General features: G+C 45.1%; 1 protein-coding gene across 2 annotated transcripts in view; it reads left to right on the plus strand.

The window, feature by feature from the left end:
* Nucleotides 1-529: 529 nt before the first annotated feature.
* Nucleotides 530-15,790, plus strand: part of ccm2 (CCM2 scaffold protein) — a 103,755-nt gene continuing 88,494 nt past the window's right edge. Inside the window, exon 1 of one of the 2 annotated variants that reach the window (XM_072251435.1) lies at nt 530-827. In XM_072251435.1, the coding sequence (XP_072107536.1) occupies nt 813-827 (15 nt within the window). In that variant the 5' untranslated portion in view covers nt 530-812. Of the gene's footprint in view, nt 836-15,790 lie in introns of both variants that reach the window. The other variant, XM_072251434.1, reaches the window with a different exon arrangement.

The following is a 15,790-nucleotide window of genomic DNA, read 5'->3' on the forward strand; positions in this document are numbered from 1 at the left end:
GAAGGTATTATATTCTGAGCATCAGCACGTCAGGGGATCAGAGTTGTGACGAGAAAAGTAGAGGGCTCTTGGAGGTTACTCATTAAGACTGAGAAACTGAAGATACAGTATATTAAACATTCAAATATTTGTCTTTTTAGACAGATGAAAAATATAAAACTTAAAATTTACTCTAAATGTTTGTACTTTGGCTATTGTCTGCGTCTTTTTCAGCCTCTTCTCGGCGATATTTTGTTCCCATACTTGTCAAACAGTACAAGCAGTGCGGGTTACTGCTATCTAGGACTGGCTTTCGCGATTAGTGGCTTCGGTCTGCGGGCGGAATGAATGGAAGTAGCGGTCTTCCTGGAGATGGCGCTCAAGAGCAGTAAGTGTGCCGGGAGGTCCTCCCACCTGCTGCTGCTGCTGCAGTCGCCTACTGCTGCTGGGGAGATGCAGTGGCAGCTGCAGCAACCCGATGGCTCCTGCAGGCGCTGCCCCCTGTCGGCTGGGAGGAGGTTTCAGCAGCCAGCCCGGTGCGAGTTGGGAAGACACGCCCAAGATGGCGGCAGGATTGAAAAGTTGCGCCCGGAGGAGAGTGCTGTGAGCGGCTGGCCGGTGGGTGGGTAGGTAACCGACCGACCATCTGTCTGTCCGCCCGTACGTTGGGGAGTGGCCGACCGACCGGCTGGCTGGCGGCTGCCGTCGCCCGCTCTCGCAGCCGCGTGTTGCATCCGTCGGCTGTCGTTGCAGTAATGTCATTGTGGGCAGGAGTCGAGGGGTCTGTCGCTGTCGTTGCCCGGGTTGCGAGGAGTTGTCGCTAGAGATGGAGGATGATGCGAAGAAAGGTAAAAAGGTGAGCTCTGGGCTGGGCGCAATCTACTGTGAGCAAGTGATGATTGTTCAGTAACTATCGCCCTCCCCCCCCCCCTATCCTCACCCCCGACCGCTGGGTGTCTGTGTCTGTCTCCGTGGGTACCTTTACCCTCCCTCTGGCCTGACTATAGGGAGCTCGGGCGGGCCGAAGGAGTGTGTAGGGATTGGGGAAGGTGGGTGATGTGTAGTTACTGTCCGGGGAGTGGTGGTGGGAGGGGAGGGGAGGGGGAGGGCAGGTTGGGTTCTTTTAAAAAACGGGAAAAGGTTAAACCTGTTTTTCGAAACTTGTGTTTGCACCGAAAATGAATGTTCACTTCGGAGGGGACGATGTGCGCGGCTGTAATGTAGATTGTTTGGAGCTGAGAGGGTGTACCGAAAATAGAAACTTGAGATATTTTTTAAGTACCAGACACAGTTGGGTAAACTTAAAACGTGCTGTGCACTGAAGGGCGTTCCTGTCGCTTGTTTTGGGTTGAGTTGTTTTCAATTGAGACTTTTTTAACTAACGTCCGTTCAGGAGCTTTAGGCGTTGGTACTTCGGTGGGTACTTCGGTGGGTTTACTCGAGGTCTTCTGACCCTTATGCTGTCATCCTAGTGAAGGAAGGGTTCGTATTCGAAATGTAAACGTGTAGTTTCCAGTACATTCTGCATTATTTCCAGAGGCTGCAGTGTTTTGCTTCATATTTGGCATCTCGTCGGTCCATTAATGTAGATACGGCGCATAAATCTAATCATGAGATGTTTTGCTCGGAAATGATTTGTTCGTGGTTATTTAAAATTAGGATTCTTATAAAAGGCACTTTAATCTTCTTTTACAGGCAGCTTGGTTAGGCACATACCCGATATTTAGTAATCTCCAGTTTTCAAATTTTAACTGCTGTTTCATGAAGCGTGGCATAGTGTACAAACGGTAAATAGGTTTCAGTTTCAGCGAATTTCTGTAATATTCAGTATACACATAGACTACTATAACAGGTTTGTTCCACGGTTCAATCTTAACAATTCTGTTTGCTGGTTAGTTTTATAAGGCCTAGTTTTGGCCACTTCTTAAATTCCTGTTTAACAGTGTTGGGAATTCTGGCGTTGACAAAGAAGTTAATTCTAACCACACCCTTTTTAAAGCTTTTCTTGTATCCTTTTATTTCTACTTTTATAGTCCTGCCGATAATGTTACTTCTCATAAATCTTTGGTGTTGAACTCCAGGTGATTAACAAAAATGTGATCTTCTAATTTAATGATGTCAATATATCTTTGAATGCCCTCTAATCAGTTTCAATCTACAAATTTTTGCCCTACTTGCTATAGTTGGGTGCCTAAAACTACAGCAATATCCTCCCAGTTGTCAGAATTCTTGTAGCGATTCAGTCTATGCATAATTTTGCTTTTCCCCTTTCTTTAAATCAAAATCCTATCACAGAACAAATATTAAGTATACCTCTATCTAGTCTTCTGTTCTTATTCCACTTATCAGCATTTGGTTGATGGCATTTCTGATTCAAGTGCTTGCCTTGTGTTTGCCGTTCTTTCAGTGTGATGCAGATTCCAACCAGCCTCTTAAGTTTGGGAGGGAGGAAATCTCCCATCCTTTATCCTGCAAGGTATGCCTACTAGCTTTGCCCCCACGGCAAACAAACATTCTCTCCATGTTCTCCTCATCTGAAAACACTCCACTGCAGGCATCTACTGTGCTCTCACATTCCTATAATGTAATGATCTGAATGAACTGCATAGCATAGCCCAATTACTGTTCTGTCAAGTTGTAATATAAACTGCCAGCTCTTTTATTGTGTGCACTGGCTGACAAAAGCAAGGACCTTGTCTACCTGTGCGGCTACCTTCTGTGATCTTTGGACTTGACCCACCAAGATCTCTCTTCCACAGCAGTCTAGGATCCTACCATTAATTGCATGTCCTACACTTGGCAGCTCTTAAAGTGTATTACCTCATACTTATCAAGATTAAATTCCACCTGCCACTCTTGCCCATTGATCAATATCCTACAGCAAACTGTCCTTTTCAGCATGAATAGCACCAACAATTTTCATGTCAACAGATCAAGCTTTGCAGTTTTTGCCAGCTGTTTTAAGATTCCACCACTTTACATTCCGTCTCTTCCCCCCCCCCGCCATTGTAGTATTTTGAAGAGATTGCTGTCGTCAAGACTTCCTGACTCGCTCTTCTGTCCCCAGCAACCATTCACTTTGTGTTTTCCCATGCAACTTATTCATTTCTTCCCTCTCTGCCATCCAGGGATCCAAACATTCCTGGTGAAGCCACAATTCATCTGCACTTCCATTCTGGTGATTGCATTCAGTGCACACCATCTCTTTTCTGCACTGGTGGAGCCGAATGCAGATTAGAGCTTGCTTGCTTTTTTTTCCCACAGTAGCTCTCATTTGCCTACTGCTTTAATTTCCCATCCTACACCTATGCCTGTAACAAGTGCACTGCTACGAGGTCCAGTGCCAGCTTGAACAACGCCTTGTCTGCCTGAAGCAAGCTACACTCTTCAGAATTCTAAATTGAATTTTCAGTTTAGGTAATTCATCACTTGCAGGTTTAAATGGCACTGGTGAAGTACAGTGGTGTCTTGCTGGTCGCAAAACTATGTTACTGTAAAAACTATCAACTCTGCTCTCAAACGCATCTCCCCCATTTCACGCACATCTGCTTTCACTCCATCCTCCCGCCACCCCACCAGGAATAGGGTTCCCCTGGTCCTCACCTACCACCCCACCAGCCTGTGGGTCGAACATATTATTCTCCGTAACTTCTGCCACCTCCAACAGGATCCCACCACTAAGCACATCTTTCCCTCCCTCCCCCCCCTGCTTTCCGCAGGGATCGCTCCCTACGCAACTCCCTTGTCCATTTGTCCCCCCCATCCCTCCCCACTGATCTTCCTCCTGGCACTTATCCTTGTAAGTGGAACAAGTGCTACACATGCCCTTACACTTCCTCCCTTACCACCATTCAGGGCCCCAGACAGTCCTTCCAGGTGAGGCAACACTTATGAGTCGGCTGGGGTGATATATTGCGTCCGGTGCTCCCGATGTGGCCTTCTATATATTGGCGAGACCCAATGCTGACTGGGAGACCGCTTTGCTGAACACCTACGCTCTGTCTGCCAGAGAAAGCAGAATCTCCCAGTGGCCACACATTTTAATTCCCCATCCCATTCTGATATGTCTATCCACGGCCTTCTCTACTGTAAAGATGAAGCCACACTCAGGTTGGAGGAACAACATCTTATATTCCGTCTGGGTAGCCTCCAACCTGATGGAATGAACATTGACTTCTCTAACTTCCGCTAATGCCCCACCTCCCCCTCGTACCCCATCTGTTATTTATTTTTATACACACATTCTTTCTCTCACTCTCCTTTTTCTCCCTCTGTCCCTCTGAATATACCTCTTGCCCATCCTCTGGTTCCCCCCCCCCCCCCGTCTTTCTCCCCGGACCTCCTGTCCCATGATCCTCTCATACCCCTTTGCCAATTACCTGTCCAGCTCTTGGCTCCATCCCTCCCCCTCCTGTCTTCTCCTATCATTTTGGATCTCCCCCTCCCACTTTCAAATCTCTTACTAACTCTTCCTTCAGTTAGTCCTGACGAAAGGTCTCGGCCTGAAACGTCGACTGTACCTCTTCCTAGAGATGCTGCCTGGCCTGCTGCGTTCACCAGCAACTTTGATGTGTGTTACTGTATTAATCAGACTTTTTCTCGGAAACTATCACTGCAGTCAGTAGCCTGTAACTTCCCTTTTGGAGTTGAGCTTTTGAACTGGCTTTACGACCTGGCATTTTTGTGGTGTGAACCAAAGTCTGAAAGGTGCAGGATGGTTGTGGTGTAGCACGTACGGGTAGAATCGAAGTGGTGGGGCTCAGGCCCCCGAGAGTGGGGAATGAGCCAGTGCCCGGCCATTGCTGGTGTGTTACCATTAATAACTTACGGTGAAAGAATGTCATGACAACACATTTGGAAAGCGGTGAAATCATCAGACAAAGTCCACTTGGATTTGTGAAAGGAAAATCATGTCTGACGAATCTCATAGAATTTTTTGAGGATGTAACTAGTAGAATGGATAGGGGAGAACCAGCGGATGTGGTATATTTGGATCTTCAAAACGCTTTTGACAAGGTCCCACACAGGAGATTAGTGTGCAAACTTAAAGCACACGGTACTGGGGGTAAGGTATTGATGTAGATAGAGAATTGGTTGGCAGACAGGAAGCAAAGAGTGGGAATAAACGGGAGCTTTTCAGAATGGCAGGCAGTGACTAGTGGGGTACCGCAAGGCTCAGTGCTGGGACCCGAGTTGTTTACAATATATATTAATGACTTGGATGAGGGAATTAAATGCAGCATCTCCAAGTTTGCGGATGACACGAAGCTGGGTGGCAGTGTTAGCTGTGAGGAGGATGCTAAGAGGATGCACGGTGACTTGGATAGGTTAGGTGAGTGGGCAAATTCATGGCAGATGCAATTTAATGTGGATAAATGTGAGATTATCCACTTTGGTGGAAAAAACAGGAAAACAGATTATAATCTGAATGGTGGCCGATTAGGAAAAAGGGAGGTGCAATGAGACCTGGCTGTCATTATACACCAGTCATTGAAAGTGGGCATGCAGATACAGCAGGCGGTGAAAAAGGTGAATGGTATGCTGGCATTCATAGCAAGAGGATTCGAGTACAGGAGCAAGGAGGTACTACTGCAGTTGTACAAAGCCTTGGTGAGACCACACCTGGAGTATTGTGTGCAGTTTTGGTCCTCTAATCTGAGGAAAGATATTCTTGCCATAGAGGGAGTACAAAGAATGTTCACCAGATTGATTCCTGGGATGGCAGGACTTTCATATGAAGAAAGACTGGATGAACTAGGCTTATACTCGTTGGAATTTAGAAGATTGAAGGGGGATCTTATTGAAACGTATAAAATCCTAAAGGGATTGGACAGGCTGGCCCTTGTGGCTAAAGGGATCGGGGGTATGGAGGGAAGGCTGGTACAGGGTTCTGAATTGGATGATCAGCCATGATCATACTGAATGGCAGTGCAGGCTCGAAGGGCCGAATGGCCTACTCCTGCACCTATTTTCTATGTTTCTAAGACCTGGAGGTGATTCGATGCGTTAGAGCAGTTTGGGTGACAGGGCTTGGACCTGAGAGTGAGAAACGGCCTGAGGTTTGACCAATTTAAACACCAGGCCAAACTGGAAAGGTTGACTATGGGCTGAATCATGCCAGTGGGGTCTGGGCCCGAGAGCATATCAAAGCAGTGAGAATGAGTATTGACTGACTTTCAAGTGCCAGGCCAGATTGAAAAGGTCAGAGGTGTCAGGGCCAGAGGAGAGGGACAGATGATGTACAGCTCACTGCTCTGCAAGGTATACTCATCTCTGCTCTGAAATGAGTCTGTGGCTCCTGAATCGGCTGCAGGGATAACTGGCTTCATGGTTGTCGACTCACTTCGATGAGCTTCAGTTCTGAATGTTACTTGCTCACTTTGGGTATTTGACGGTTTTTTTAATGGGCTCTATTGGGGTTTTGTTTTGTGACTGCCTTTAAAGAGACTAATCTCAAGGTTGTACAAAGTATACACACTTTGAATATAAGTGTACTCTGAACATTATTTCTTTGTTTCAGGCTGGACATTTCACTTGTCATAATTTTAAGATTTTTTTTCTTTCTCTACTTGACCTGTTGCACAAGTTTCAGCCTCGCTGTTAATGCATCGCATTAGCAAACGGGTATTAACTGCTTCTGATTGTTACTGTGACTGCTATACTTCTACGCTTATCTCATTTGATCTTGCTCTGAGATGGTCTCTTTGTTCTACCCATTCTTCTTCCATCCTTTTGCAATTAAAAATTAACTTGATTTCTCTTTCCTAGTTCTGACAGAGTTTTGGATCTGAATCATTGAATGTTTTACCTTCACAGATTTACCTGATTTGAGTTTTTCAGCATGTTTCAAAATTCCAACTTCTACAGATTAAAATGATCATTTACTTGGAAACTTGGTTATATCCAAAACCTTTCTGCCACTAACGTTTCAAACATGTGCCTGGCTTTGTTTCCTAAAATTGCGTTTGGTATTGTCCTTTCCCTCCAGGGCTAACTATGCTGGCTCACAAAGGTCCTCTGATATACTTTTTTAAAAATTTGTACTCCCCCTATCCTTTCCACACTGAAGGGATCCCAGTTAATATTCAGAAAGTTGTAATTCCCTATTGGATGATTGGGAGGCTTTGAAAATCCGACAAAAGGCAACTAAAAAAGCTATAAGAAGGGAAAAGATCAAATTTGAGGGCAAACTAGCTGATGATGTTAAGTAGGATACTAAAAGTTTTTTTTTAGTTATGTAAAGAGTGAAAAGGAGGTAAGAGTTGATTTTGGACCACTGGAAAATGATGCTGGTGAAGTAGTAATGGGAGAAAGAAATGGCAGATGAACTTAAGTACTTTGTTTCAGTCTTTACCGTGGAAGATACTAGCAGTGTGCCAGATGTCTGAGTGTCAGGGAGCAGGAGTGAGTGCCATTGCTATTACAAAGAGTCGCGGGGTAATGATGCAGCTGTAGAAAACTCTGGTTAGGCCACACTTGGAGTACTGTGTCTAGTTCTGGTCGCCTCACAATAGGAAGGATGTGGAAGCATTGGAAAGGGTACAGAGGCGATTTACCAGGATGCTGCCTGGTTTAGAGAGTATGGATTATAATCAGAGATTAAGGGAGCTGGGACTTTACTCTTTGGAGAGAAGGAGGATGAGAGGAGACATGATAGAGGTGTACAAGATATTAAGAGGAATAGATAGTGGATAGCCATCGCCTCTTCCCCAGGGCACCACTGCTCAATACAAGAGGACATGGCTTTAAGGTAAGGGGTGGGAAGTTCAAGGGGGATATTAGAGGAAGGTTTTTTCCTCAGAGAGTGGTTGGTGCATGGAATGCACTGCCTGAGTCAGTGGTGGAGGCAGATACACTAGTGAAATTTAAGACTACTAGACAGGTACATGGAGGAATTTAAGGTAGGGGGTTATATGGGAGGCAGGATTTGAGGGTCGGCACAACATTGTGGGCCAAAGGGCCTGTACTGTGCTGTACTATTCTATATCTATACCTATCTAAAGGAAAAAGTGCTAGGCAAACTGAAAGGTCTTAAGGTGGACAAGTCACCTGGACCAGATGGATGACATTCCAGAGTCCTGAGAGAGTTTGCTGAAGAAATATTGGATGCATTGGTCATTATCTTTCAAGAATCTCTTGATTCTGGCATGGTCCCGGAGGACTGGAAAATTGCAGATACCACTCCATTCTTTAAGAAAGGAGGAAGAAAAAACAGGAAATTATACACTCTTTCAGAAGTGAGGAAGAAAAAAAGACAGGAAATTATAGGCCAGTTAGCCTAATCTTAGTGGTTGGGAATGTATTGGAGTCCATTATTAAGGATGAGGTTTCAGAGTACTTGGAGACTAATGATAAAATAAGTCAAAGTCAGCATGGTTTCTGTAAAAGGAAATCTTGCCTGACAAATCTGTTAGAATTCTTTGAAGAAGTAACAAGGAGGGTGGGCAAGGGAGAGGCAGTGGATGTCATTTGCTAAGATCTTCAGAAGGCATTTGATAAGATGCCTCACATGAGGCTTATTAACAAAATAAAGTCCTATGGCATTATGGGAAATATACTGGATTGGATAGAGGAATGGCTGACAGGCAGGAGTCAGTGAGTGGGAATAAAGGGAGCCTTTTCTGGCTGGCTGCTGGTGACGAGTGATGTTCCTCGGGTAAGTGATGTTCCTCGGGTAAGTATTGGGGCCACTACTTTTCACATTGTTTATCAGTGATTTCAATTATGGAATTGATGGCTTTGTGGCAAATTTTGCGGATGAAGATAGGTGAAAGGATAAGTAGTGCTGAGGAAGCAATGTGATTGGAGCAAGGCTTAGACAGATTGTAAGAATAGTGTTGGGGAATGTATGATGCATTTTGGTAAAAGGAACAATAGTACAGACTATTATCTAAATGAGAAAATTCTGATATCAGAGGTGCAGGACTCCAAGAAGGTTAATTCACAGGTTGCGTCTGTGGTAAAGAAGGCAAATGCAATGTTGGCATTTATTTCAAGAGGACTAGAATATAAAAGCAAGGAGGTGATGCTGAAGCTTTATAAGACACTAGTTAGGTCACACTTGGAGTGTTGTTGATAAGTAAAACGTCTCAGCCCAAAACATCGGCTGTACTTTTTTCCCCATAGATGCTGTGTGGCTTGCTGAGTTCCTCTAGGCTTTTGTGTGTATTGCTTGGATTTCCAGCATCTGCAGGTTTTCTCTTGTTTGTCAATAATATCTTTCCATGTGGAGATTAGAGTTCATCATTTACAAGTTCATTCAAGGGATCTGGGCTTCACAAGCTGAGCTATCGAGAAAATAGTGATGAATTGTTTTCAACTACTACAGTCCTTGAGATGTGTGTATGTTATGAAGGCAGTTCTGAGATTTTGACCTAGTGGTGAAGCAACAGCAGGATTTTACAACTCAGGAAAATGTGTGGCTTGGAGGGCAACTTCCAGATAATGGTGTTCCTCTGCTTCTGCCCTTATCCTTCTAGCTGTTAGAAGCTGGGAGTTTAGAGCGTGCTGTCTAAGGAATAGTGCGTCATCATTTGGGCTCCTTGTATTAAAACATATACAGTTTAACCGTACATTCCCATATGCCTCGTGTCCATGTCTGCTTTGCTTCAGAGTCAGTTTATTGCTGACCCCTGTGAAATTTGTTGTTTTGCAGCAGCAAAGTGCAGAGAAACAAAATCAATATAAGTTACAAAATAGTGTAAATAAGGAATAATAAGGTAGTGTTCATGGGCCATTCAGGAATCTGATGGCAGAGAGGGGGATAAATGTGTGAGTCTGCAGGTTCTTGTACCTCCTCCCTTATGAAAGTAATGGAGAGGACATTTCCCAGATGATGAAACTCTTTAATAATGGATGCCACTACTTTGAGGCATACTGGAAGATGTCCTCGACAGTGGGGTTTCAGTCGGGCTCATTTGAGCCTCAATCAGGCAGTGATTCAACCAGTCAGAATGTTCTCCAGCATCTGTAGAAATGACTGGACTTGCTTGGTTTTATTATTATATTTGACTGCACTTTAAGCTGCTCCTCATCCTAACTGTACTTCTAATGTTTTCAATCCCCTATTAAATTGAAAGCCCCTTTTTCCGTCCTTTATGAGACTTCAAAGACTCAAGCCTAGGTACGCTTAAACTCTGTTCCCCGATGTACCCGAGCTTAGTGAATAGGCCTCTGCGTATTAAGTTTGGATCCTTGTCTAACTAAATCTGCAAAAGCTTTGCAAGACTGTTTAAATGTTTGATATTCAAAATCTAGTTCGGTTACTTTTCCCCATGCTAGCTTGTAGGGTGGCGGCATGAGATTCTGCAGGTGCTGAAAGCTGAGCACCTTAAGAAAATGCTAGAACTCAGCAGATGTGGAAGCTTCCATGGAAGGGAATAAACAGTCAACATTTCAGGCCAAGACCCTTCATCAGAAATGGAAAGGAAGGGGGCAGAAGCCAGAATAAGAACATGGGGAGACCATAAGATGTAGGAGCAGAATTAGGCCATTTAGCCCATTGACACCACATTCAATCATGACTGATCCTTTTTTTCCCCCTCCTCAACCCCACTCCCCAACCTTCTTCCCATAACTTTTGATGCCATGTTCAATCAAAAACCTGTTAAGCTCTGCCTTAAATACACCCAATGACCTGACCTCCACAAGTGCCTGTGGTAACAAATTCCACAACTTTACCGTCCTTTGGCGAAATAAATTTCTCCACATCTGTTTTAAATGGACACCCCTCTATCCTGAGGCTGGGCCCTCTTGTCTTAGACTCCGCCATCATGGGAAACATCCTTCCCACCACTACTCTGTCTAGCTCTTTCAACATTCGAAAGGTTTCAATGAGATCCTCACTTATCATTCTAAGTTCTAGGCTATCAAATGTTCCTCGTATGATAACCGTTTTGCTCCCAGAATCATCCTTGTGAACCTCTTCTGAACCCTCTTCAAAGCCAGTTTTTTGAGCACCTTCGATGAGGAGCCCAAAACTGTTTACAATACTCAAGGTGAGGCCTTACCAGTGCCTTATAAAGCCTCAGCATCACATCCCTGCTCTTGCATTCTAGACCTCTTGAAATGAATGCTAACATTGTATTTGCCTTCCTCGCCACCAACTCTACCTACAAGTTAACCTTCAGGGTGTTCTGCACAAGGATTCCAGAGTCCCTTTGCATCTCAGACTCTTGGATTTTCTCCCCATTTAGCACATTCATTTCTACTACCAAAGTGCATGCCCATGTATTTTCCAATATTGTATTCCATTTTCCAACAGGTTTGTCAAGCAAGATTTTCCCTTAGGAAAACAATGCTGACCTTGTTCTATCTTCTCCTGCGTCACCAAATACTCCATCACCTCATCTTTAACAATTGACTCCAACATCTTCCCAACCACTGAGGTCAGGCTATAATTTCCTTTCTGCTGCCTTCTTCCTTTCTCAAAGAGTGGAGTGACATTTGCAATTTTCCAGTCCTCTGGCACCATGCCAGAGTCCAATGATTTTTGAAAGATTACTAATGTCTCCACAATCTCTACCACTAACTCTTTCAGAACTGCACCCTGACCAGATGCAGTTCATCTGGTCAGGGTGACTTGTGTACCCTTGGGTCTTTCAGCTTCTTGAGCACCTTCTCCCTTGTAATAGTTACTGTACTCCTCTTTCCTCACACCCTTCAGCATCTGGCACACTGCTAGTGTCTTCCACAGTGAAGACTAATGCAAAATACTCATTTAGTTCATCTGCCATCTCCTTGTCCCCTTAATGGGAGGGAGAGTAGTACAAGGTGTCAGGTATAAATGTGGGCTAAAGTGGGTGGGGCGGGGGTTAGAATGATGTGAGGAGCCAGAGGTGAGAGAAGAGGGCTAAAGGAGGAGGGATGTGATGGGAGAGGACAGTGGAGTAAAGGGATGGAGATGAGGGCAGAGGAGGAGAAAGGGAGTGAAAAATCCCCCAGAAGAGGCAGATAAAAAGGGGTTGTGACAGGAAGTTAGCAAAGTTGATGTTCATGCCATCAGCCTGGAAATTATCCAGATGATATGAGGTGCTTCTCCCCCAACTTGCTTTTGGCCTCGTCGTGACAGTAGAGAAGAAGAGAGAGGTCAAATTGAATGGGAGGCCACTAGACAATGCTTCCTTTACTCGGCACAGTAGAGTGAAAGTGCTCGATTGAGTGGTCCCCCAATATGCATGTAGGGGCAGGTGTAGGACTTGTCTTGGTTGCAGGCGTAAGTGCTGGAGGAAGATCTGTGGGAAGAAATGAGTGAACAAGGAGTCAGTAGAGACTGATCCCTGTGGAAAGTTTGGGGGGTGGGGGCTGGGAGAGATGTACATGGTGGTAGGATCCATTTGGGTATGGCAGAAGTTGCAGCGAATGATGAGCTGGATATGGAGGCGAGGGGGGTGTTAGGTGAGGTTCGGGGGAATCCTATCCCTGTTATGACGAGGTGGGGAAGGGGCAAGTTCAAAGTAATTCTTTTTAATCAAAGTACATATATCATCATATGCAACCCTAAGATTTGTTTTCTTGCAGGCATGCTCAGTAAATCCAAGAAATATAATAGAATTAATGAAAGACTGCACCCAACAGGGCAGTTAAATAGCAGATGTGCAAATGAGGACAAACAGTGCAATACAAAGGAAAGATAATAAGCAATAAATATCAGGAACATGAGGTGAAGAGTCCTTGAAAGTGAGTGCTATTGAAGTTGAGTGAAGCTATCCCCACTGGTTCAAGAGCCTGATGGCTGAGGAGTAATAACTGTTCCTGAACCTGGTGGTGTGAGTCCTGAGGCTCTTGTACCACCTTTCTGATGGCAGCAGTGAGAAGAGAGCATGACCTCAGTTGTCAGCCAGATTTTCAGTCTCCCTCCTATATCCTGATTCATCTGCACTTTTGATTTGGCTAAAAGCAGTGGTGTCATCAGCAAACTTAAATATGGTATTGGAGCTGTGTTTAGTTTAGCAGTCATTAGTACAAAGAGAGTAGGGCAGGGGACTAAGCACACAGCCTTGTACACCCGTGCTGATGGAGATCATGGAGGAGATGCTGTTGCCAATCCAAATGGACGGAGGTCTTCAGGTGAAGAAATCAAGACTCCAATTTTGTACAAGGAGGTTTTGAGGTCAAGACCTTGGAAGCTTATTGATTAGTTTTGAGGGGGATGATAGTATTGAATGCTGAGCTGTAGTTGATAGAGCACCCTGAAGTATGCATCATGCAGCCATACAGGAAATAGAGGAGATGGGGTGAGGGCAATATTAATAGTAGTTGAAAGGAAACCCTGTTTTCTGAAGGAAGATGGCACCTTGAATGTTCTAGACTGAAAAGCCTCATCCTGAGAACCGATATAGTGGAGCTGGTGTAACAGAAGGAAATAGCAATTTTATATGACAAGATACTTGAGAGTCCGTGGGGGGGGGGGGGGGGTTTGTTTAAAAAAATGTCTGTAGATAATCTGTCTTTGGAGATGGAGACAGATCAAGAAAGGGGGTGAGGGGTGTCAAGAAATGGGCCAGTTTAAATTTGAGGGTGGCGTGGAAGTTGGAGGCAAAGTTGATGAAATTGATAAGCTCAACATGGTGCAAGAATACAGCTCAATACATTTTTTCAGTGTAGGAAGGAAGAGTTGAGAGCAATACCAGTGTGGGCTTGGAGCATGGACCATACCACGTAGGCAAACTTATCTGATGCCCATGTACATGCCCATGGCAACACCTTTGGTTTGGAGAAGGTGGGAGGAGCCAAAAGAGAAATTGTTGAGGGTAAGTACCAGTTCCACTAGACAGAGGAGGAGGGTGGTGGTGGAGGGGAACTGGTTATGTCTGTTGTCCAGGAAGCAGCTGAGAGCCTTAAGGCCGCCTTTGGGGGATGACAGTATACAGGGACTGGGCATTGATAGTGAAAATAAGAAAGTCAGGACCAGGGAACTGGAAGTTGTTGAAGGGATAGAGAGCACGTGAACCATCACGGATATAGGTGGGAAGGGACTGAAGCAAGGTTGATAAAATGCAGTTGAGGTCTGAGGGAGGCCTACACCTCTTCCCTCACCAAATTAGTGTCCTAAACAGTCTTTCCAGGTGAGATGGCACAGCGCATGTGGATCTGTCAGGGTCTTCTATTGCAGGGGTTCCCAACCTTTTTTGCACTGCGGACCGGTTTAATATTGACAATATTCTTGTGGACCGGCCGACCGGGCCGGTGGGGGGGGAGGAGGGGTAGGATTGCCAATGGACAAGAGTAGCAGTCAAATTTGTTGGGTTTACCCCGAGAAAGACTACAATGATCATGAAGCCTTGCGCGACTTGTGCGTGCGTGTACCTGCCGATTTTTCTCTACAAATCGTTTTTGGCGATTCTGTTCGGGGGCGGGGTGTGGTGTTAATCACGACCACAATATAGGTGATAAGTGGCTGATGCACTCAATTTTGTTTCTAAAAGGGTTTATCTAACACATTTAATATTAAACACACTGCACATATTTTCCTCGCATGAATATAGTGATAAGTCAATTATCAGGGGAGGACAGGGGAGCTTGAAGTAAGTGTTGAACGAACTTCCAGTAGAAGTGGTAGAGGCAGGTTGGATATTATCATTTAAAGAAAAAATCGACTGGTATATGGGCAAGAAAGGAATGGAGGGTTATGGGCTGAGTGCAGGTCGGTGGGACTAGGTGAGAGTAAGAGTTCAGCATGGACTAGAAGGGCAGAGATCGCCTGTTTCTGTGCTGCAATTGTTATATGGTTAGATATGTCACTTATAAGTCAATAGCATCATAACATTTTAAGTAACGTTTGGATATTAAACACAGCATGTTTTTTTTCCCCATATGAACATATAAAATCATTGCAACACACCAATATCGCTAAATCAGTGGGAGCCCTGGGCTTGTTTCCCTGCAACAAGACTCTCCTATCGAGGGGTGACGGGAGACAGTGATACTACTGGAAGGGGGTTCCTTATGTCCAGTCTATTCCGCAATTTAGTTTTCATTGCAGAAAACTCTGCTTGACAGTGATATGATGTTGGAAATGGAAGCCACGTTTTCAGTGCTTTCCTGACTATGTCAGGATATTTAGCCTTGACTTTGATCCAGAATGCCAGCAGAGATGTTATGTCGAACATACTTTTCAGCCTGCCGTCATTTGCAAGCTCGAGGAGTTAATCTCCTTCCTGCGCTGACATGTATGATGCGCGGGTAATGACCTCGTGTGCGTGACAGGGAATGAGGAAAGGTGCAGCCGACTGGTATTGCCAAATCATATCGTTTCCTCACGGGCTGGCAGCGCATGCTTTGTGGCCCGGTGGTTGGGGACCACTGCTCTAATGTACCCAGTGCTCCCAGTGAGACCTGACATAGATTGAGGAACTGCTTTGTTACTCTGTGCACCATAAAAGAGAGGATCATTTCAATTCGACTTTGTATTCCCGCATTGATTTGTCTGTCCATAGCCTCTATTGTCATCTGGAAGCAAAGGACATTTTGGAGGAGCACCACCTCCTTCCGTCTGGGGGTTAGTCTCCAACCTGGTGATTACTGTTGATTAGGCTAATTTCCCGTAACAACTCTCCTCTGTTTTCATCCCCTACCATTTTGTTTTCTCCCACCATTCCTGTGGCCCTCTGTCCCATCACCTAGCTCCAGTTTCCCACCTTCCCTTCTCCGCTGTCCTTTCCTGTTAAATTCCTTCTTCAGCACTCTTCTTCCACCTATCACCTCTGTCTCTCAATCATCTTTCCCACCCTCCACCTTCCTCCTCACCTATCACCTACCAGGTTGCACTCCTTTCTGCCCCCCCCCCCCCCCCCATTCTGGCTGCTGCCCC

This window comes from Mobula birostris, chromosome 2, assembly GCF_030028105.1.
Source record: "Mobula birostris isolate sMobBir1 chromosome 2, sMobBir1.hap1, whole genome shotgun sequence".
NCBI lineage: Eukaryota > Metazoa > Chordata > Chondrichthyes > Myliobatiformes > Myliobatidae > Mobula > Mobula birostris.